At 39.3% G+C, this 22,937-nt stretch overlaps 2 protein-coding genes across 3 annotated transcripts in view; both read left to right on the top strand.

Annotated features, from left to right (window-relative positions):
* Nucleotides 1-9,097, top strand: part of LOC134324243 (E3 ubiquitin-protein ligase SH3RF3-like) — a 31,469-nt gene extending 22,372 nt beyond the window's left edge. The window contains exons 5-10 of the mRNA XM_063005965.1: nucleotides 2-99; nucleotides 788-958; nucleotides 6,107-6,381; nucleotides 7,360-7,541; nucleotides 8,179-8,552; nucleotides 8,867-9,097. Coding sequence (XP_062862035.1) covers nucleotides 2-99; nucleotides 788-958; nucleotides 6,107-6,381; nucleotides 7,360-7,541; nucleotides 8,179-8,552; nucleotides 8,867-9,035 — 1,269 coding nt within the window. The 3' untranslated portion in view covers nucleotides 9,036-9,097. The remainder of the gene's footprint in view (nucleotide 1; nucleotides 100-787; nucleotides 959-6,106; nucleotides 6,382-7,359; nucleotides 7,542-8,178; nucleotides 8,553-8,866) is intronic.
* A 5,538-nt stretch (nucleotides 9,098-14,635) lies between these two features.
* On the top strand, nucleotides 14,636-22,168 carry akap17a (A kinase (PRKA) anchor protein 17A). 2 transcript variants are annotated; one of them, XM_063005969.1, is made up of 6 exons: nucleotides 14,636-14,716; nucleotides 15,607-16,370; nucleotides 17,701-17,849; nucleotides 17,969-18,209; nucleotides 18,947-19,551; nucleotides 22,047-22,168. In XM_063005969.1, the coding sequence occupies exons 2-6, from the start codon at nucleotides 15,615-15,617 to the stop codon at nucleotides 22,102-22,104; spliced, it is 1,809 nt and encodes a 602-aa protein (XP_062862039.1). In that variant the 5' UTR covers nucleotides 14,636-14,716; nucleotides 15,607-15,614; the 3' UTR covers nucleotides 22,105-22,168. The 2 variants fall into 2 exon arrangements, with proteins under 2 accessions (XP_062862039.1, XP_062862038.1); XM_063005968.1 differs by lacking the exon at nucleotides 22,047-22,168 and having other exon boundaries at nucleotides 18,947-21,273.
* Nucleotides 22,169-22,937: the final 769 nt, after the last annotated feature.

Raw genomic sequence — 22,937 nt, 5'->3', positions numbered from 1 at the left:
GGAATCTTCATATATTGCAGGAGCAGCAGTGCAGCCTCGAGTCACTCCAACTTCTGGAGAACTTTTAGCTGCTGCTAAAGTTCAGCTTCCTCTAAACATGTGAGTAACAAAACTAAAATAAAATCAAATCAAATAAATTAATAAACAATAACAATTTCCTTCAAAACTGTAAATATGAAAATGACATAATTAATAAAATAATTGTAATGTATGTTTATGTTCTTTACTTTTCCCAAAGTCTTGAAGGATATAGCTGTATGTAGACTTCTGATTATGACCTGTTCACTAAAAAAAAAGCATTTGTAGGGTCAGGCACTGATGCTGGATAGGACAGCCTGGCTTGCAAGCGATGTTCCAATTCGTCCCAGTGGTGTTTAATGAGGTTAGAGTCTGGGCTTTGTGCAGCCCACTGGAGTTGACTAAACTGTTGAGTATATAATTGATTTGATACACCTGTTAGCAGTACTTGGGTGGTGCAGTGGTCTAATACACTAGCCCACCACTGCTGAGATCCAGGTTTGAATCTCACAGGTGCTACTGAGGGTGGTCTTGCCTTGTGCCTAGTGTTTTCTGGTGGAACCGGATGAACCATGACCCTGACCAGTATAAAACACTTAATGCAAATAAAACGAAAAATGAACCAAACATGTGTTAGAACTCAATCTGGCTGAAACACCTGAACTGGGAAGTAATTGGGAAGGGTGTCCACATACTTTTGGCAATATCATGTTGTGGCAAAGACGATCGAGGATAGAATTTTGTATCTTTTGTTTTTATCTTGTTGTAGCTACTTGGCTTTGTATGCGTACAAACCACAAAAGGCAGACGAGCTGGAGCTGAGGAAAGGTGAAATGTACCGTGTGATAGAGAAGTGCCAAGACGGCTGGTTCAAGGGAACATCGTTACGAAGCGGCGCCTCTGGAGTGTTTCCTGGGAATTACGTCACTCCCGTCTCCAGGTAAACGAAAACATGGAGGATTTTGAAAATTACTTTTAGATAAATAAAAAAGTATGTATATATATATATATATATATACAGTGTATCACAAAAGTGAGTACACCCCTCACATTTCTGCAAATATTTCATTATATCTTTTCATGGGACAACACTATAGACATGAAACTTGGATATAACTTAGTCAGTGTACAGCTTGTATAGCAGTGTAGATTTACTGTCTTCTGAAAATAACTCAACACACAGCCATTAATGTCTAAATAGCTGGCAACATAAGTGAGTACACCCCACAGTGAACATGTCCAAATTGTGCCCAAATGTGTCGTTGTCCCTCCCTGGTGTCATGTGTCAAGGTCCCAGGTGTAAATGGGGAGCAGGGCTGTTAAATTTGGTGTTTTGGGTACAATTCTTTCATACTGGCCACTGGATATTCAACATGGCACCTCATGGCAAAGAACCCTCTGAGGATGTGAGAAATAGAATTGTTGCTCTCCACAAAGATGGCCTGGGCTATAAGAAGATTGCTAACACCCTGAAACTGAGCTACAGCATGGTGGCCAAGGTCATACAGCGGTTTTCCAGGACAGGTTCCACTCGGAACAGGCTTCGCCAGGGTCGACCAAAGAAATTGAGTCCACATGTTCGGCGTCATATCCAGAGGTTGGCTTTAAAAAATAGACACATGAGTGCTGCCAGCATTGCTGCAGAGGTTGAAGACGTGGGAGGCCAGCCTGTCAGTGCTCAGACCATACACCGCACACTGCATCAACTCGGTCTGCATGGTTGTCATCCCAGAAGGAAGCTGACGCACAAGAAAGCCCGCAAACAGTTTGCTGAAAACAAGCAGTCCAAGAACATGGATTACTGGAATGCCCTGTGGTCTGACGAGACCAAGATAAACTTGTTTGGCTCAGATGGTGTCCAGCATGTGTGGCGGCGCCCTGGTGAGAAGTACCAAGACAACTGTATCTTGCCTACAGTCAAGCATGGTGGTGGTAGCATCATGGTCTTGGGCTGCATGAGTGTTGCTGGCACTGGGGAGCTGCAGTTCATTGAGGGAAACATGAATTTCAACATGTACTGTGACATTCTGAAACAGAGCATGATCCCCTCCCTTCGAAAACTGGGCCTCATGGCAGTTTTCCAACACGATAACGACCCCAAACACAACCTCCAAGATGACAACTGCCTTGCTGAGGAAGCTGAAGGTAAAGGTGATGGACTAAACCCAATTGAGCACCTGTGGCGCATCCTCAAGTGGAAGGTGGAGGAGTTCACAGTGTCTAACATCCACCAGCTCCGTGATGTCATCATGGAGGAGTGGAAGAGGATTCCAGTAGCAACCTGTGCAGCTCTGGTGAACTCCATGCCCAGGAGGGTTAAGGCAGTGCTGGATAATAATGGTGGTCACACAAAATATTGACACTTTGGGCACAATTTGGACATGTTCACTGTGGGGTGTACTCACTTATGTTGCCAGCCATTTAGACATTAATGGCTGTGTGTTGAGTTATTTTCAGAAGACAGTAAATCTACACTGCTATACAAGTTGTACACTGACTACTCTAAGTTATATCCAAGTTTCATGTCTATAGTGTTGTCCCATGAAAAGATATAATGAAATATTTGCAGAAATGTGAGGGGTGTACTCACTTTTGTGATACACTGTATATATATACAGTATATATAAGGGGTTGGACAATGAAACTGAAACACCTGGTTTTAGACCACAATAATTTATTAGTATGGTGTAGGGCCTCCTTTTGCGGCCAATACAGCGTCAATTCGTCTTGGAAATGACATATACAAGTCCTGCACAGTGGTCAGAGGGATTTTAAGCCATTCTTCTTGCAGGATAGTGGCCAGGTCACTACGTGATGCTGGTGGAGGAAAACGTTTCCTGACTCGCTTCTCCAAAACACCCCAAAGTGGCTCAATAATATTTAGATCTGGTGACTGTGCAGGCCATGTTTCATGTTCATCAAACCAATCTTTCACCAGTCTTGCTGTGTGTATTGGTGCATTGTCATCCTGATACACGGCACCGCCTTCAGGATACAATGTTTGAACCATTGGATGCACATGGTCCTCCAGAATGGTTCGGTAGTCCTTGGCAGTGACGCGCCCATCTAGCACAAGTATTGGGCCAAGGGAATGCCATGATATGGCAGCCCAAACCATCACTGATCCACCCCCATGCTTCACTCTGGGCATGCAACAGTCTGGGTGGTACGCTTCTTTGGGGCTTCTCCACACCGTAACTCTCCCGGATGTGGGGAAAACAGTAAAGGTGGACTCATCAGAGAACAATACATGTTTCACATTGTCCACAGCCCAAGATTTGCGCTCCTTGCACCATTGAAACCGACGTTTGGCATTGGCACGAGTGACCAAAGGTTTGGCTATAGCAGCCCGGCCGTGTATATCGACCCTGTGGAGCTCCCGACGGACAGTTCTGGTGGAAACAGGAGAGTTGAGGTGCACATTTAATTCTGCCGTGATTTGGGCAGCCGTGGTTTTATGTTTTTTGGATACAATCCGGGTTAGCACCCGAACATCCCTTTGAGACAGCTTCCTCTTGCGTCCACAGTTAATCCTGTTGGATGTGGTTTGTCCTTCTTGGTGGTATGCTGACATTACCCTGGATACCGTGGCTCTTGATACATCACAAAGACTTGCTGTCTTGGTCACAGATGCGCCAGCAAGACGTGCACCAACAATTTGTCCTCTTTTGAACTCTGGTATGTCACCCATAATGTTGTGTGCATTGCAATATTTTGAGCAAAACTGTGCTCTTACCCTGCTAATTGAACCTTCACACTCTGCTCTTACTGGTGCAATGTGCAATTAATGAAGATTGGCCACCAGACTGGTCCAATTTAGCCATGAAACCTCCCACACTAAAATGACAGGTGTTTCAGTTTCATTGTCCAACCCCTGTATATATATATATATATATATATATATATATATATATATATATATATATATATATATATATAAATTTACCATCACTACTGCAGCCGAAAGTTTGATGATGTAAAAAATGTCCAGTTATTTTCACTGAAATTATGAAAAACAAAACCACATTTGATAATAATGTAATAAATTGAGTAGCATAGTTTTTCATGAAAGCTTTGATCAGAATACATGCTTTACATTAACGCTGTTAGCATCACTGCTCCATGCTTTGTGTGATTATTAGTTCATATTACTGAAATTTTGCTGGCACAACGCTCTGATGTGCTGAGATCCTGAGCTCTCAAGCTCTGGAGTTCCAATCCCAGCTGTGTTACTGAACAGGCCAAGCATCCAAACAGCCACAACTGACTGTGCCTGAGGGAGGGAAACTGGACTGCTTCATTGCTGCTGTAAAATTGTAACTTCTGCTGTCTGGTAAAGGCACCATATTTGCCAAGTCCCTGTTTAGTTTATGATTGAGACATCTGGACTTTTTAACCCTTTGATGCACAACCTGGGTCAAAAGTGACCCAACTGAGTTTTTATGTTCTACATCTTTGCAATAAAAGCTTCCATTAATTCCTCAATTAACTTGTTTTTGATCATCACAAATCCTTATTTCAGTTTTATATTTTTTACTTTTTTAATAAAAATCATTTTTGTATCACTACCCTTCTAATGCACAACATGGGTCAAAAATGACCCTTATGTATTTACTATGGAATTTGACAGAAACTACTGACATTTGTAAGTGTTTGTAGTCAAAAACATATTTACTGATCTTTTGAAAAACAACCAAAGATTAGGCTCTTGAATCTTGAATATGTCAAATACTATTTGCTTGCTAGCTGTTTACATATTCTAGTATAGATAGCTTTTATTAGCTAAGACAGCAAATACATGAATAACTGACAAATGTGCATATGAAAATATTCTTGAATGGATGAATATGGGTCATTTTTGACCCATGTTGTGCATTAGAAGGGGTTTGCTTAGCTTGTGCATCAAAGGGTTAAAGTGCTTTGTTGAGATGTCGCTGAGCCTCTGGGAGAAATTAGCAGGCTGCAGGCTGGCCAGTCCTGGGTAGATTCACCACTCTTCCAGGTTTCCTATTTACGCTCGTTAAGTAAAAATAAACACGGACAGTAAGCAAAGTCAGCAATGTTACAAATCTATTTTTATAAGTTTATACAATGTAATACTGTCAGAATTTTTTACAGTTTACACTTTACTGCAGACTGTGTCTCATTAATCGTTTTTCTGCTAATGTGAACGTTTTATGGGAAAACCTCTTCATAAGCACATCAGCACATGTGCGCACACACACTCACACACGTTACATAAATTATTAACCATGCTGGTGAAGCTTGTTTGTAATTTAATAGTTTTTACGCGTCTGCCCTGAAGGAGTCCGACTTAATTTCAGAACTGTTACACATTGGATACTGTGCAACACACACACATACACAAGCGTAATGCTCCTTTTGTGGCAGGAAATCAATAGAAGTGTGGGGGTTTTTTTTGGTGCGGCCATCAATAAGTCTGTCTCCATAATGCATCACTCGCCTGCTGCTCTTAGTTCAGATGTTGCTTGTTGAACACGCTTTAAAATCCATTTATTAAAAACACTCAGTGTGTGTTCATGTGTGTGTGTGGGGGGGGGGGAGTATGTGTGTTCATGTGTGTGTGTGAAAGGGCTGAACTGCTGTAAGCTGAATGGTCAGGGCTGAACTGCTGTAGACTGAATGGTCAGAGCTGAACTGCTGAAGGCTGAATGGTCAGAGCTGAACTGCTGTAGGCTGAATGGTCAGGGATAAACTGCTGTAAGCTGAATGGTCAGGACTCAACTGCTGTAGGCTGAATGATCAGGACTGAACTGCTGTAGGGTGAATGGTCAGGGATGAACTGTTGTAGGCTGAATGGTCAGGGATAAACTGCTGTAGGCTGAATGGTCAGGACTGAACTGCTGTAGGATGAATGGTCAGGGATGAACTTCTGTAGGCTGAATGGTCAGTGATAAACTGCTGTAGGCTGAAAGGTCAGGGATAAACTGCTGTAGGCTAAATGGTCAGGGATAAATTGCTGTAAGCTGAATGGTCAGGGATTAACTGCTGTAGGCTGAATGGTCAGGGATGAACTTCACAGTGATAACTAACTTGCGAACACGTTCATGTTTGTGGTTGATTACAGAGCTCCATTTGCTGTCGGCCAATCACGTGCCTGCATACCCAGCTCAGTAATTAAGGCAGTTCCTGGTTCTCCTGGATCACCACGCCCCTCCAGCCCAATCCTGATTGGCCCAACCCCTCGCCCTACCCCACACATGACCACAAACCCCTCACCATTAATGGTCACAAGTCCGGTCCCGTCTTTGGTCACAAGTCCGGCTTCTTCACTGGCCTCGAGCCCCGCCTCCTCTCCTCACCTAAAGAACTGCCTGCGAATGTGCAGCCAGCCGCCACTCGGTACGTCAAACTGTGCATTCATTTAGATGACATGCAGCTGCGAATGCTAATCTAATCATCACAAAAATCATTAAATAATTAACAACAGATTTATGCCCACAAGTGGAGGGCAAAAAAGAAAATGAATTTCAGGCTTAATAATGCATGTTTAGTTACAACTGCATAACAATGAAGCTAATTATACTCTCATACTGCTAATACTATTCATACCTCTGATACTACACCTACCACCACTAATAGTACTAATACTACTCATACCACTAATACTATACCTATCACCACAAATACTACTCCTACTACAAATACTACACCTATCATCATATTACAAATACTACTAAAAGTACTAATTCTATACCTACCACACCAATACTACTAGTACCACTAATATTACTAGTACTACACCTACCACCACTAATATGGACACCACCATACCACTTTAGGGACAGTGGTAGCCTAGTGGCTAGAGCTTTGGTCTGTCAGTCAGAAGATTGTTGGTTCAAAGCACAGGGTCAGCCAGTGTACAGAGCCCCTGTAGCCAAGAGGGTTTGCTTAAGGGCTTGCTTAAGGGCCCAACAGTGGCTGCATCACAGAGCCAAGATTTGAACCCACAACCTTCCAATTGATAGCCCTAAGCTCTACACACATTTTCACACACTCACACATAGGGCAATTTTAGTAGCTCCAGTTGGCCTGACTTTAGATTTGTGGGAGGAAACCAGAGCACCCAGAGGAAACCCACGCAGACACAGGGAGAACATGCAAAATCCCCACAGAAAGGACCCAGAATTGAACCCAGGCCCTTCTTGCTGTGAGGCAACAGCGCTACCCACTGCGCTGATCATTTAATAGCAGTTATAATGAAAAACTACCATAATAAATATAAATAATAATAGTAATAATAAATAATAATAATAAATACACTAATAAATCAATAAAATATAAATAAGATATAATGTTTCTCTTGTGTGTTTTTTTAAGGAGGCAGTCCTCACTCCTCACCGTCTCGCTCTCCCACTCCCCTGTGTTCCCGCTCTGCCATGATCTCATCACCTCAGTCTCACCTGATTACCTCACTCACTTCTGGTGTCACTCATACAAATGGGCCGGAGCCTTCAGAATGTCCTTCATCACCTAAACTAGAGGAAAAGAAAGTAGAGAAGGTGGGTACACGCCTGATCTCAGTTTGAAAGAACAGACCTGCTGTGAAGGAAATGATCTATCACCCCATTAATATCTGCTCGGTGGTGGCACTATAGTGCTACCTTTCTGTTGAGTCCATTTATTTTAAGAGTAGTTTTCACAAAACTGTGTGATTAAAAACTATATAAAAAAATTCAATTATTAACAAAAAAAAAAAAAAAAAATTAAGTTAACCTAAAATGTTAGTAACATTTTGGAAGATTAAAGAATACACAAATAAAATGAGTAAAAGGTGTTGTTCTTTATTTAGAAATCTAGGTCTAGGTTTTTACATTTAAATTAGATGCCACCTTCATGCCAGCATACTATTTGAAAAGTTAGCCAAAAGAAAGTTTTGTAATTACAAACATAAGAACTCTGACTCAAACATGGTTCCATGAATAAATATGTTGGCAACACTCACATTCACATAAAGAACCAAATCTCAGCTATTTATTATGGTGGAGAATCTGGTTCATGAAGTACCAGGAGATTTCAATTAAAAATCTGTCTGTCTGACTGGATCAAATGTTCCTGGACAGATGTGATCCAGGCAGATCCATTGGACCCATTCATGTGTATAAACAGATTTGTACTCCCTATTGTTCTCATCTGCAGAAAGAAAAGAAGAGCGGTGTCCTACTCAAGCTACTGAAGAAGAAATCACGTTCACCTCCTTCCTCATCCCCAACTCATGATCCCACTACCTCTTCCTCTTCCTCCTCCACTTCCTCTTCATCGTCAGCAGCGCTTCATGGTGCAGCCGCGGTGGATTTTCAGTCGTTCAGTCGTGCAGGCTCATGCCCCGTAGAAAGTGATATGAAGGGCGCCGCTGGCATTGAGCCACTCAACAGGAAGTGCGGCTCGCTTGACCTGGACTTGCCACCTCGCCAACCATTTTTTTCCTCTACGTCTTCTTCCTCCTCCTCCTCCACATCTTGTACTTCAATGCTGGCCATTCGACCGGAACCCAAACCCTTATCACGTGAACGGTGGGTTATTAACTCCTGCTAAATTTTCTCATCTCTTTTAATTAATCAAAGAAATAAGTTGTATCATGTGAGGATTTATAAATAATTATAGTAAGTCTGAGCATGAATAATTAAACATGAATGTTTTTGTTTATTACATTATTTATCTACATGTGACTTAAAATATTAATACAATTAACTTAACAAAATAATAATAATTATTAGAATTGTAATTATTATACAACTTATTGAAGTGTTCCTTTGCTTATCAGATCATCTGTAAAACACACTAGCCCTTTCTTTTCTAATGGTTCTTGGTGCTGGTTCCTTCACAGATACCGCGCAGTGGTGCCGTATCCTCCCCAGAGCGACGCTGAGATCGAGCTGAAGCAGGGCGACATTGTGTACGTTCATAAGAAACGGGACGATGGCTGGTATAAGGGAACCCTGCAGCGCACCGGACGTACCGGTCTCTTCCCCGGCAGCTTTGTTGAGAGTTTTTGATCATATAGAGACGCTTAAAAGCACAGCAAGAGTTACAGAATGTTATTGTTTAATGTTATTGTTGAGCCTGTGAGCGCTGGAAAACGCTCAGAGGTGTTTAAAACATTCAGAAAGATTTATCAGCTCCAGGAATGTCTGTGTAAAAAAAGGTTTACATTTTCAGCATTTCATCAAAATTGTGAAAGCTACATTGAAAACCTAAGAAGCAGCAGTTTCATCAAAAAAGCATCTACGTTACCTCAAAGTCATGGTCCATGGCACAATAACCCAACAGGCACAAATATAACTGAAATAATTACAGAATAAGGTCCTTTTTTATATGCCTTTTATAGAAGGAGGTCCTCGGGCTCAAGATCTTAAAATGTTTTTTCAACTTGAAGAACATTTGCATACAAAACAAGAAGAATCATGGTGGGACTCTGCACAACTTCTACTGAGTCTACTGAGAATCTACTGAGAAAGAAATCAGTGTCTCATTGGTCCACAGAGGAAAAAGCATGGAATGTTTGTGAAGAATGTTTACGTAGTTTTATTGTTTGTTTATGCAGTTATGACAAAGTTGGACTGCACATAGCACAAACCAGTTTAAAATGGCACAAATTGAAATTCACTCAGTAATCTGATATTTCCATAACTCTACAAAAAACGTTCATTTTAACCCTCTAGCGGAGTCGCTCCTATCACGGTACTAGCCTGGAAGGGTGAGGGCTAGCACATGCTTCTTCTGACACGTGATGTCAAGCCAGAAAAGTTGATCCAGTAGGTAGATTAACTTGCTTAGAGAAATTGTTAACTGTCTTTATCCATATACAACGTACACATACTCAAGATTGGCTAGTATAGCTCTGATTGATAGGACAAGAATGTCACCACAAAAACCATGTGCTACTATACCCGGTGTTTAAAGATTATTCGTCAACTTAAAACTTTCCTCTGAACCTCAGGGAATACAGAGACGCCCCAGTGTTATGGTGAGGAAACGGCAAGATGTTCCAAAATTTGGCAACTCAGGGAAGTTTGTGAAGATGGTTTTCGACGTTTCTTTATTGTTTGTTAGATCAGTTACCCTAAGTTAAAATGTATGTAACGCACAACAACAGAATCAGCATGATAGACATTTGGGGAGACAAAAATCACAATACAGTAAATAATTATCCAAGAAGCACAAAAAGGAGTAATAAGCAATGGCTACGTTCACATAATCTGAAGTCAAGCCTCGGTGGTGGTGGGCTAGCGTGGTTGTGTTTAGCAACCTCTGTGTTCAAGCGTTTAGTCTCTTTAAACACAAATGTGCAAGAGAAAAAGAAAAATTCACATTAGCTGTCTTCTGCTCAAACAGCTTTCCTCTCTGATAATCTAAGAAACTACTGGAATTAAGCAGTGACAGTGAGGTTTATATTATAAACATAACCAAAGCTCTTGTCCCCCTGAGGACAGAGGATTACAGATTACAGACTGTTTTATTGTTTCCTTTTCTGTTACAGGTTTACAAAGTTACCTGATACGATTTTAGACAGGGACAAAGGAGCACTAAGAGGAGCTAAACCCAAAATTAAAAGTTTTAAAATGAGAATTTGTACACACGCACATGAGCATACTCGTCAACCAGCTTTGTTAATGCATTTCACCCTAGAAAACTGCTGCTGGCGCCCCCTTGTGGATCCGGAAAAAATGCTGTACTCAGCATTTTTTTTTTTTACTGTAACTGCTTTTCTCCCAGTGTTCACATGGCTTTTCTCTCATAAACATGCAGAAGTGAAGTTATTTTGTTCAACTTAAACTTGTAAAAATTTTTAACTTATAAAAACTCCAAAGTATAATGCACAGTTACTTTATATTTAATAAATACATTATTAAATAAAGTAGTAGTTCCATACCATGTGCCAAAGTTTGGAGACCCATCCTTTTGTAAAGTCTACAAAGGTACACTTAATTAATTTAGTATTGTTGGCAGCCAGTGGCACAGGAAACCATAAAAAGTGTCAAATCCACTCTCAAATCCATACTTCAAGAAACATAATCCAATGTTCAATGAATAACTCAAAGGTTTTTAGTCAAGAAAAGTGGGTGAAAATTCTTAAATCAAAGAACTCCTATATTTAATATGATAAAAATGTATTAAATATAAAGTAACTGTAAATTACCATTTTTCAGAATGTTTCAATGTTTACTTCTTTTTGCAGAGGTTTTGTTTATTTCTGTTACTTTAAACATCAACTAAATGTTGTTCAGGGTCACTTGAACGTTAGCATACAACTGTAGGTAACTATTATTTATAACTATTATTTATTTTAAGACAGTTAGGTCACTGCACACTGGATTGCAGATTAAGCACACATTTTGCAAGGATTGAGGGATTTTAGTGCAAGCTCACCAGCGACTGTCTACCTTCAGGACAAGTAAAGGAATTTAAAGCAATTTATTGAGGATTGTTGGAATTTAAAGTGGCGGTCAGTGATTTCTTTGGGATGGTGAGGATTTCCTATGATCAAATATTAATTTACAAAAAAAGACCTCCAGATAAATTTGTGTAAAAAAAAAAAATGTTAGGTTTTGTGTTTCAATATATTTACTTAAAACAGTTCATTATTCAAAAACCACTGATCTTCCCTTTAATATGAGATTGATTCATATGAATCTACCAGCACAAATCTAACAATGCATTGCAATAAAAACGCAATTCTACATTAAAGTCCTGGGTTAAAGATTGTGTACTGAACCTCAGAACTGAACTACAGCTGAGATAAAAAGTTTACAGACACTTGTAAGGAACGTGTATCATTTACATTTTTTCATGAATTTCAATGATTTCTGCAGCTGTTCTTTTCTGTGACTGAATGATTAGAACACAAAAAATTATTGTTCACAAAATCTATTGTTTCATATTTCACATTTATTGTGTTTCTTTTCTTGAAAACGAACTAAAATATGATGTAATGTGACATTACAGACTGTCATATTTGGTTTAATGTCTCTTAGGCCTTTTTCTTTTACCTTGACCACCAGTTTTTGATCACTCTCACCAGTTTTCAGATACAATGTTTTTTTTTTTATTCTGTCCACTTGACAGAATTAGAAGACTACAACAAAATGTGTTTTTCTGAGACAGATTTTACATTACATTAAAGTCCACATATTCTGGACTTTGGGTAAATTGCTTTTGAAAGCTGTGTTTTAAGTTATTGAGAGAGTTGAGTCAAACATTAAATTGTTGGGTTTGGATCCAAACCCGGCTTCTTTTTACACAATAGCTTCTAAGCCCATGCTGATATAAAGCTTGTCCTATTTTTCAGCATCTTTTAATTTATTTTATTTCATGGTTCTTAGATTATATTAGAATAATTTCCTTGTAGTATCAAGTGACAGTTTTAGGTTTATTTCCCAACCTTGGCAGAGAGACCACTGTTCTTTATGTACCACATGTACTTTATACTTACAAATGTTCATACAGATAACATTTGGACCTGAAGTGACAATCTCGACTTTTCTATCTGCTCTCAGAGACCCACACAGAGTTTCCTAGACTTTCCGAAGTAATGTAAACAAGTAATATGGGCAAGTCTGTTTAAATAAGAAGTCACCAGCTGTAGTCAATCATAATTCAGTACTGAGGAATCTGGAGGCCATGTTACAAAGCTAAATGACCTTAAAGAACTTTCTACACCAAAATGAATCATTTTTGCAGCTTCACTTAAATTTTAGACCCAAAATGTTAGTCGGAATAAGACCAGTAATACAAATTATTGAAAGTCTTCAAATGTTCCTTACAAGTTGATGTAGAACTTTTTTTGGGGAACCCCCATCTGTAGACATCTTTATCTATTTAACACTCACTACAAATAATTCAACCATGTTTGCCTTTCATAACTGTCAGAAAGTCTCAACACCCAGTGAGCCATCAATACATGTACGCTAGCTGACTAACAAATTATTATGGAAAAGCTCTTTACTCATTTCTTGAAGAAAAATACATATAATTAAAACCAGGATTTAACCATTAGCACAATGTTGTATAGTGATGCTAACAGCTCATATGGAATTTACTGTTTATTATTATCTTAGAAGGTTCCATTCTGACCAGTAGAAAAGCACAGGTCACTGGGTATTGAGATGAAACCATTTTATACTTTAATAAACCATGAAAAAAATCTTTTAACAGGTTTTTGTGCTTTTTGTACCATTTTCTCTCATACTTGTGATTTTAGTGCCAATCAGCTCACAAGCACAAGAGTGCCTCCATGTTGGAGACCTGGGGTTTACACCTGGTTTTAAAGTGGATGTGGACTGCAGTGAGAAAAAGACAACATAAATCTAAAAATATAAATATCAGAAATATATTGTGAAAATGTATTTATAGGCCATTGGTGCTACAGTTGAGGAAAACTGCCTTGTGATTTTTTTCACAATGTATTCATTTCCACATTGTCTTGTACTGACTACTTGTGATTCTTTTTCATGTAAAAAGTGCATTTTAGCAATAAATGCCTTTGATTAAAAACATAAAAATGTTCTTCTGCCAGAAGTGTTTCAATCATTTTTTGTTCAGTTTTCCTTTTGCACTAAAATAAGGCTTAGCCTCTGTGCTGCTGCAACAAAAGCTTTTGTGGTCTGCTTGAAGCACTAGTACCAAATACATTAGTGCATTTAATCCCCTTCAAAAACTGAATCAAATGGCAAGTCTATTTGTAGAACATTCATTTTAAAGACTTTTTTGAGTTGAGGTGTATTGAGTTAGGGTCAAACACACAATTTCATTTTATTTTTATCAACCGCTTCATCCTGGTCATCCAGACACCTGGTATCGGCTTATGTTTTCTTCTCCAAACATACTTCTGGTCATTAAATCCAAATTTATGATCCTCTTATTGAGATCTGTACAGACTTTTATCAGCGTAATGCTTGCGTCTCACTCTACTGGATACATTGAAACTAGCCCTATTTACATGGGCACAATACTAGCTGTAATCAATCATAATCAGTAATGAGGATTTAGGAGGGCTTGATAACAAAGTTGCACTATATAACTTTTTACACTGCCCCATTAATTATCTACGTTGCCGTCTTTAGATGAAAAAAACCAACGTCTTTGACAAGTGTGATTAAAAATTTGTCTTTAAATAGATCTTCTGTGTTAGCGTCTCCACAGAGGACACAAATGACAGAGGAAGTTGATTGGAAATCTGTGGTGAAGCAAAACGTGAAGCTTTTTGGTGCCACACAGGATTCTCCACCTTTTGGTCACTTTTGGGCAGTGATAGCCCACAGTCGTTAAAGTATTGGACTAGTAATCAGAAGTTTACCGGTTCAAGCCCCACCACTGCTGAGTTGCCACTGTTGGGTCCCTGAGCAAGACCCTTAACCCTCAACTGCTCATGTTCATGTCATAATTGTAAGTCGCTTTGGATAAAAGCGTCTGGTAAATGCCTAAAAATGTTAATGTCACTAGGGCTTTCCAGCCCCAGCTAGTTTACTTCCAGTTCCCCCCTGCAGGTGGCAGCACTACACATTTCATCTTCATTTTAATAGCAACAGGCTCAGTTTACAGCAGTAGAAGAATAATTCTGTGTTACCGGAGACGGTAGAATAAAGATAATGGAAACAGTATTTAAGACCGAATGTTAATAAATTATATCAACATGTAAAATACCATCACATCATTCTTCTCACCATTTACCCAAAAGGTCAGTAACATCTAAATAAATATCTCTTTAGGTACAGTAACATATTATAGCCACTAGCGTAGCGGCTAATGTTACGTTTTGTATGTGTAGCTAAATGCTAACCATAACAGCTCACGGTATTCCGTACAGTCTTGCAGTTTCACAGTTAATCTTTAATGATTAAAATTAAATTAATTGATTACTGACTGTATTTTTCTGTCCTCCACTGATTAAACCTGAGTCTTTGATTGAGCCGACATGTGCAGCGAAAGACCAGGACAATACATTTTTATATAAAGATTAACGTCTAACGTTGCTAAGAGTTTATTTTTAATTAGACTAATTGAAATGAAAGAAATTAGTGTTTAAAGTGCACATTAGATAATCAAATAGAGATAAACTGCTGTTTCATCACAAAAGAGTGACCAGTAAAAAATGCACGGAATACATTACAAATACAAAAAAAAAAAAACTGCTGGGTCAAAAATATACTTACTAACTTAGTGATTAATGTGCTGGTGTATACAGTTAAATAATGTTTAACTTCGTATTGTGGCCTCCTTATTCCTCATGGCACCATGGGTAGCACTGTCGCCTCACAGCAAGAAGGTCCTGGGTTCGATTCCCAGGTGGAGCGGTCCTGGTCTTTTCTGTGTGGAGTTTGGACGGTCGGGCATTTTCATACAGACATGATTAGCAATGTCCATGTCTCAGTCCTGGGTGTGACACTGCATTGCACCCAGTGATTTTGGGCAGACCGGAACCACATCAACCCTGACCAGGAAAAAGCGGTGTTAAAACATAATAAAATGAAATGAAAAAAGCATTTACCCCTAGGTCAGGTGATGGATTCTGTATTACTGTTGTAGTTTTATGTTTTAAGTACTAAGTGTTACTCTTTTGCTCCTCAGTTTTGAAGATGGCAACAATAGTCCATGACTCTTCGGAAGCGCTTCCTCTCTGTGGAGAGTACAACCTTTACCTTAAACCCATCGCCAAAATGACCATCAGCGTGGCGCTTCCTCAGCTCAAGATGCCTGGCAAGTCTATATCCAACTGGGAGGTGATGGAACGCCTAAAAAGCATGGTCCACCCTGAGCAGTTCTCCTCCCTCCGCATCTTTAAAAGCACCATGGATTACATTCGCTTCGAGGGTGAGGCAGAGAACAAGAGTGCAGTCAAGCGCTTGTTATCCAACCTGGATGGCAAGTGCATCAAACTGAGTGGCTTTACCGACGTCCTCAAGGTGCGAGCTGCAGAAACCAAGACTGACTTTCCAACACGTCACGACTGGGACTCGTTTTTTAGGGACGCTAAGGACATGAATGAGACTGTGCCAGGTGAGAGGCCTGACACCATTCATTTGGAAGGACTTCCATGTAAATGGTTTGCCCAGAAAGAGAGTTCCTCAGACAAACCTTCAGAGGAAGTCGTGAAAGCTGTGTTTGAAAGGTTCGGAAAGATCCGGAATGTGGATATTCCCATGTTGGATCCATATCGGGAGGAAATGACTGGAAAGAACTTCAACACATTCTCATTTGGAGGACATTTGAACTTTGAGGGTTATGTTCAGTATGAAGATCATACAGGGTTTGTAAAGGCGATGGGTTTGCTTAAGGGAATGAAGCTGATGTATAAAGGTGAAGAAGGAAAAGCCATAGCCTGTGGAATTAAGGTACGTTAGATTCGTCACACAATTCTTTATTTATTAATTAGAAACGGAAAAAGTTATGGTACCTAGCATTAATTCTACAGTATCTGGTATAGGACACCATTCTTCCAAAAAATATTAATACTAATTCAGGTAATGCAGGTTAAGATCTGGTTACAGAAGGCCATCACAAATCAAACCAATACACACCTTATGACGCCACTACCCACAGAAAGCAGGGTGTCATAACCCTGACAAAGAGCACTCTACTTCTATAAGGATCCAAACTTTTCATCATATTGAAACCTTTTCTTTGTGTTGGTTTTCAGTGACTCCCCCAATACTTCCTGAATTACCTAAAGTATTAAAGGGTTCTCACAAGGACAATTTTCAGAGGAATGCAAAGCAGAAGATAACAATGCCATTTAATTACCATAACATTCTATTTTAGACACTAGTCTTAAGTTAGTTTGGCTTTTTTTGTTAATCTTGCTGCTTTTAGGTCATCCTGCAACTCTTTCTAAGTGACTCTTATCTTTCCTTATCGTTAGTCTGAGAGCAGATATGGGGACAATTTGTGGTTTCATGAACATTCTGTTTGTGGATGCAGTTGTACTCATTGGGATGTTCAAGGTGTTTGCTTTGGCTTAAAACTGGTTTTTTTCAAGATGGCTTTAACTGTTTTGTTCCTGAGAACTTTAGGAAGTGTTGTAACTCTCTCTATTATGACTAGTTACATAATGTCCAACCAACAGATAGAAATGCACTTTCTCATGAAATCATCTGTGTTTTAATTTTTTTTCAGACAGTACTTAGTTGTAGCTTGTGCTTTAAACAGGGTCGAACACTCTAACACTGAGGAAATGTCATTTTCTAAATGACCCTGTCGACGTGTGATTTGAGAGAAGGGTATTAAGTACAAGCAGATTTTCAAGCTTAATCAGATTTGGCTTTTAAAGACTTGTAATTAAATCAAACCTCTGAAGTGCATCAGTGTAATCCAGCATTTTTCAACCTTTTTCTGTCAAGGCAACTTTAAAAGTATGCAAACATATCTGAAACAAAAGTCTGAAATATATTAATAATGTACAGCCTGCTTCACTCTGACAGCCAGCACACACAGGTTCATATAGAGATTCCAATCATGCACTGAGAGTCACACACCAATCTCCATTATTCTCCGTCTCTGTGGAGGCGCCATTAGTCAGACAGCAGAGTTTGTAATTGCGACAGTTATGTCAAGTCCCCTCCGACATTCCCTTGTGTTTGTGTAAAATACTTATTTTTGTAAAATACTTAGTATTGATGTAACTGTAAACATGAACACTTTCAGGTATGTTTTATGTTATTCTAGATAACGTTTGACACGACCAAACACCTGAGCGAATCCTCCATAAAAAAGAGAAACCAGGAGCGTCTGAAGCTGCAGGAGCTGGAGCGACAAAGAGAGGAGCAGAAACGAAAGGAAAAAGAGGATGAGGAGAGGCGTAAAGATGAAGAACGGTACTTATTATTTGTTATAATACCTTTACATTACAGTCTAATCTGAAGATGTTCCCTGGGACAAAATTTATATGTTCATGGTTTCGTTGCACACCTGATTAAAAATCTGATGCTTGCAGAAGGCAGCGTGAGCTAGAAGAGGAGGAGAAGGAAAAGAAAAAGGAGGAAAAGCTGAGAAGACGGGAGCAGAAACTAAAGGAACGTGAGGACAAGAAGAACCAGAAAAAAGTGAAAAAGCAGCAGGAGGAAGAGCAGAAGAAACTCCATCTGAAAATTGCCATGGAGGAGAGGAAGCTGCTGCTGGCTCAGAGGAACCTTGAGTCCATCCGACTCACCGCTGAGCTGCTGAGCAGAGCTAAGGTTTGTTACAAAACTGTTTACTACAGTATTCAAAGCAGCCTTACTAATATAAACTCATACCAAGTTTAGCTACAGTGCTGTAAAAAGTACTTGCCCTTTTGGTTGACTCTGTTATTTCATTAATTCCAAACGGAATGATTCTGAGTCTATTCTTTATATGAACAGTGTTCCCCAGACTACCCTGTGTACTGTTTGGTTCCTCAGGTATTTTGAAGGCTTGTTCATTATTCCTCTATTTTTATCCATTTACGTGTTGCTGGCCATCCTTTTCCTCTTTTATCATCAACTCTTTCAATTAATGCATTAAATCAAACACAGTGCTCCTTATTAGATATAAAGTGCTGGTTTCAGGGTCTCACCAGGTCACAGCATCTCTACTGGTTTCCAGTCAAGACTTTGATAGACAGCTCCAAAAATATGACTGTTTCTTCTCAGGTGTTCGGATATAAATGTATTTTGTATCTCTGTCCTCTTGCATAATCCAATTACACCTCAGGTTCAGTTCAAATACATATGACCTCACACTCACCTCATTAATGTTCTTATAGAGAGTGGACTGTGTCAGCCAGGTCCTGACCTCTTTACGAACCTCTAGACCTGTGCTACTGCTGTGTTGGACTGTTGCTAGATTTTATTCACTATCACAGGCTGTGTTTGCATTTTACCAGACTGCTTGCATTAGCATTATGTATTAGCATGTATGCCATGCTGTAACTTTGTTTCTGTATCATTTCCAGTCTCTGAAACAGAAGCAGCTAGAGCAAGAGAGGGCAGAGCATGATCGCTTACAGAAGGAAGCAGCGATTCGTCATCAGCAGGAAGCGGAGCTTCGTCGTCAGCAAGAGGCAGAGCTTCAACGGGTGGAGGGCGAAAAAGCTCGAGCTTTAGAGCTGCAGAGGAAAGAACGAGAGCTGAGGGACAGACTGCTGGAGAACCTTCTGAAAAAAAGCGTCACCCAGGGTGCAGAGAGTACTGTTGAGGCTCAGGAAGGGGTGGAGCCTAAAACTGAAGTTGCAAAAGATGTGGTTCCTAATGGAGTCAGCACCGCTGTCCTCAGGGGTCTACAGGACAGTGAGTCGAGGAACGAGGCTAAGAAAAGTAGTTCAAGAGAACAGAATCGAGGTCCTAAGCGGAGTCACAGTCGGAGCAGAAACAGACGCTATCAGTCTAATCGAAGTCTGAGTGGAAGTGGGAGTGGTCAGAGGCGGAGCAGGGACAGGCGATACAGTCATGGACGGAGCATGAACACTTACAGGAGGAGCCGGACTCGTAGTCGAAGTCGCAGGGCATCAAGTCGAGAGAGGCGCAGCCATAGTGATAGGAGACATGGGAGGAGCAACAGGTACAGCCATGGGCAAAGCAGCAGCAACAGTAGCAGCAGTAGTGAGCGTAGCTCGAGTCGCTTTTCTAGCCGAGGGCGGAGCCGGCAATCCAGGAGACACTAAACTGGAGACACTGTTATTCGTTTATCAGTCACAGACAGAACTGTGCTAACATGTGCTAATTAATAATCAGTTCCTTCTAGTGTTTGTTTAACAGAGTTGCAGCAGGTATTGTTGATGCGCAGCTCCAGCAACCCTGGTTTGGTTCCCAAAAACAGGCTTAGTGGTGAATTGGCAACTCAAAATTACCAGTACGCACCAGATAGTTATAGCTGATATTGGTGCTTTGCTTGGTTAATTGACTTCAGAAATGATCACTGGAATAGTGAAATTGATACGTACCAAACTGATGCTGATACGTATTGTTGATTGGCATTAAGCAGTAGATGTTTTCATGAATCAGATTTACCTTGCACTGTATTACGATCAGTGCATCCAGGATAACATATCTGGAGTTATTCCAGTTAAAACATTGTTACATTATTATTGCTGTCAAGAAGACTACAGGCTTTGGTGGGTTGAAAGTTGAGTAGGTTTAGCTCTGGAGTTTTTAGTGGGTAGAAGGTGAGATGGCTTAGCTCTGGAGCTTCGGTAGGTGTTAGGTGAGAAGGCTGAGCTGTAGAGCTTTAGGGGATGAAGGCTGAGCCTTGGAGGTTCAGTGTTAGGTGTGAGCTCTGGATCTTAAGAGAAATTATTGACTGATTAAGGAACCTTAGAAACCCTGAGAGGGGCATTGTTAAAAAAGTTTTGGTTTGTGTATTTTACAATTTTTGCTTTAAACATCAGATTAAACTGTACAAAGTTCAGATTTTGTGCACGTGGGATTTAATGCTCAAAACAAATGGCATATAATCTATTTATCATTTCTCAAAAGCTGCAACGTTTGGAGATTTGAAGAACTTCTTGGAAGAAATGTGTTCTTGCAAACATCCAGCAGAAGAACATTTTAATGGTTTTATATTAATATAAAGTGTCATATCCACACCAGCCGTCTCTGCTAGGCTCCCAATTTTAATAGAAAAGATTTTGGATTTGTTAGAAGCTAGTCGTGTGAGTTGTCATGTGAATGTTATGATGTGTGAAATCCTAACAGTCTCCACTCAGCTCTTTATTTAATATCAGATGCTGTTGGAAAATAGAAAGATCAGTTTTGTTTACTTTTTTGGGGATGTTAGTTGGTAAATAATCATCTTATACACAATATACCGTATAGTTTTTGCATTAATTAAATCTGTATGAAACATTTTTGGCCTGTTTTCAAAGAAGCAAAGCCAAGATCATTTGTTTTTGTTTCAATTCATCAGTATAATACACCTATATTTGGGGAAAAAAATGAATAAAAGAGCTGTTGGCTGCTTGGATGTTAGAATAACATTTGCCTGGCTGCCTGTTGAGCTTAAATCAGATCTAATCAGACCTGATATTGAGTGGTAAACTTTAACTTCTTTATAACTGACGTGTCTGTTTTGATATTTAGTTTTAATTAAAGTAGTGCTGAAATTAATTTTAAGGAATTTGGTTTCACTATGACTGATGCTGACTGATTTAAAAATATTTTGTTGTTTTGCAGATAAAGTTTTTATGTTAATTTGGTTTTACTAGCAATACTAGTTCCTCTAAAATTGATGATTTTGTGTTTGTGTTTTTATTTATTAATAAAACAAGTATTATTACATATTCTTTATATTATCTGCTGGGCATTATCTGTTAAAACATCACAGATATACAGAAGCACTGATATCAAGTCAGTATCATAAAATGAATGGAAAGCTGTGTGTATGGATATACCTAAAGTTCCAAATTCATTGCTCACATGACCCTTTTCCACGCCATTTTATGTGGAACCCTTCAGTAGCTCGTACTGAAGCCCCATTTTATGGAATAATGCAGTTGTTTTGGTTTGCTAGTTATTCAATCCTAAACAGCCAGTTGCAGAATGTTGCACAAAGTTTTGTGGTTTAATAGTATGCAGAGTAACACAATCATCTCTGTACAACATGGTGGTGGTGGCATTTTGCCATAGTGATCCTTTCAGCAGCAGGAAAGAAATTAAATGTTTCCCAAAAAGCTGCTTTCTTCAGAAGCCAAAAAGCTTAAAGCACTGACCAAATGCTACACTGGGATGGTTTAAAATAAAGAACATTTAATGTCTCTGATTTGCTACTTGAAAATTGCTGTTTGGTTGTGGGTCAAGTTGTGCGAAATGTCATTTAGTAAATGTAATGATCCTTAACTTAAAGTTCAATGTAAGACCTGAAATAAAAACAATGTCAGAAATTCTTTTTCTTATATAAATAAATAAATCTTTGACAAAATGTGTGGGTTTTCTGACTCAGGTTTGTGTAATATGTTTTACAAAGAACTGTACGTAAATCTGAGCTGTTGGTGTGAAGCAGCTCATTTTGTTTAAGCTCTGAGAGGTTCAGTAATCTGATTAATCTGATTATATCCACAGTCTGTTCAATTCACACACTCATGAAAACCACACTGAGGAGAACAGCACTCACTGCTGACAATGGCTGTGCTAAAAGAAGACATTTATCCAAAAAGGATTCTGGAGTACATGGAGGGGTTTATGGTGTCTAAGGTAACTAAAATTCTTTGTGTACCTTATTTAAAATGAAAACTTTACATACACACACTTTTATGACGGTGTTAAAATTGTAATGATTTCTGCAAACGTTTTTCTGTACTGAGCCACAAGCATTGCAGTGGGAAAAGTATGAAATTGCAGATCATAGATTTTTATACGTCACTTAAAACATTCCTATTGCAAATTCTCACCTTCAGCTCAGATAAAATTTGTCTGTATGGTCAGATGTAATCCAAGACCTACAAAAAAAGAGATCTACCAATATTAGTGCTGCTGCAACACGTGTCACTGTTAGCAGCCAAACAAGCTTTACATTGCCATACACTGCAATATCGGCACCTTAAATCTCAAATTCATTTTAGTTTGCTGATTATGTAACCAAAGAAAACCCCTCTGCTGGAAACTTTTGTGGTCTGAATGAGTTTTTGGCCACAATGACTCATGGACTTCATAAGACATCTGAAGGAGCCCTGTGGTATCTGGTACCAGGACTTTACCAGCAGTTCATTCAACTTCTCTATGTTGCAAGGTGGATTATTCTACAGTGCAACCTGGTGTATCTGTTCTGCAGGTAGACAATGCAAATGTTTCCCGCCATCCACATGATCTTGGCAAAAACAGGATTTGTAATTTGTAATGTGTGTTCATAGTTCATTTCTCTCTGTGATTAATTTGGTTACATTATTTGGTTCATTTTATTTTACCCACACAAACTATTTTTTAACAGAGAAGTATGTTCCATTAATTCAGTCA

The sequence above is a fragment of the Trichomycterus rosablanca genome, chromosome 12 (assembly GCF_030014385.1).
Source record: "Trichomycterus rosablanca isolate fTriRos1 chromosome 12, fTriRos1.hap1, whole genome shotgun sequence".
Lineage (NCBI taxonomy): Eukaryota > Metazoa > Chordata > Actinopteri > Siluriformes > Trichomycteridae > Trichomycterus > Trichomycterus rosablanca.
Note: the sequence above shows the minus strand (reverse complement) of the source record. Positions and strands in the feature narration are given on the sequence as shown.

Coding starts and splice junctions, on each gene's coding strand:
- akap17a (XM_063005968.1), top strand. CDS start 15,615: ATGGCAACAATAGTCCATGACTCTTCGGAAGCGCTTCCTCTCTGTGGA. Junction 16,371..17,700: donor CCATAGCCTGTGGAATTAAG/GTACGTTAGATT, acceptor ATGTTATTCTAG/ATAACGTTTGACACGACCAA. Junction 18,210..18,946: donor AGCTGCTGAGCAGAGCTAAG/GTTTGTTACAAA, acceptor TATCATTTCCAG/TCTCTGAAACAGAAGCAGCT.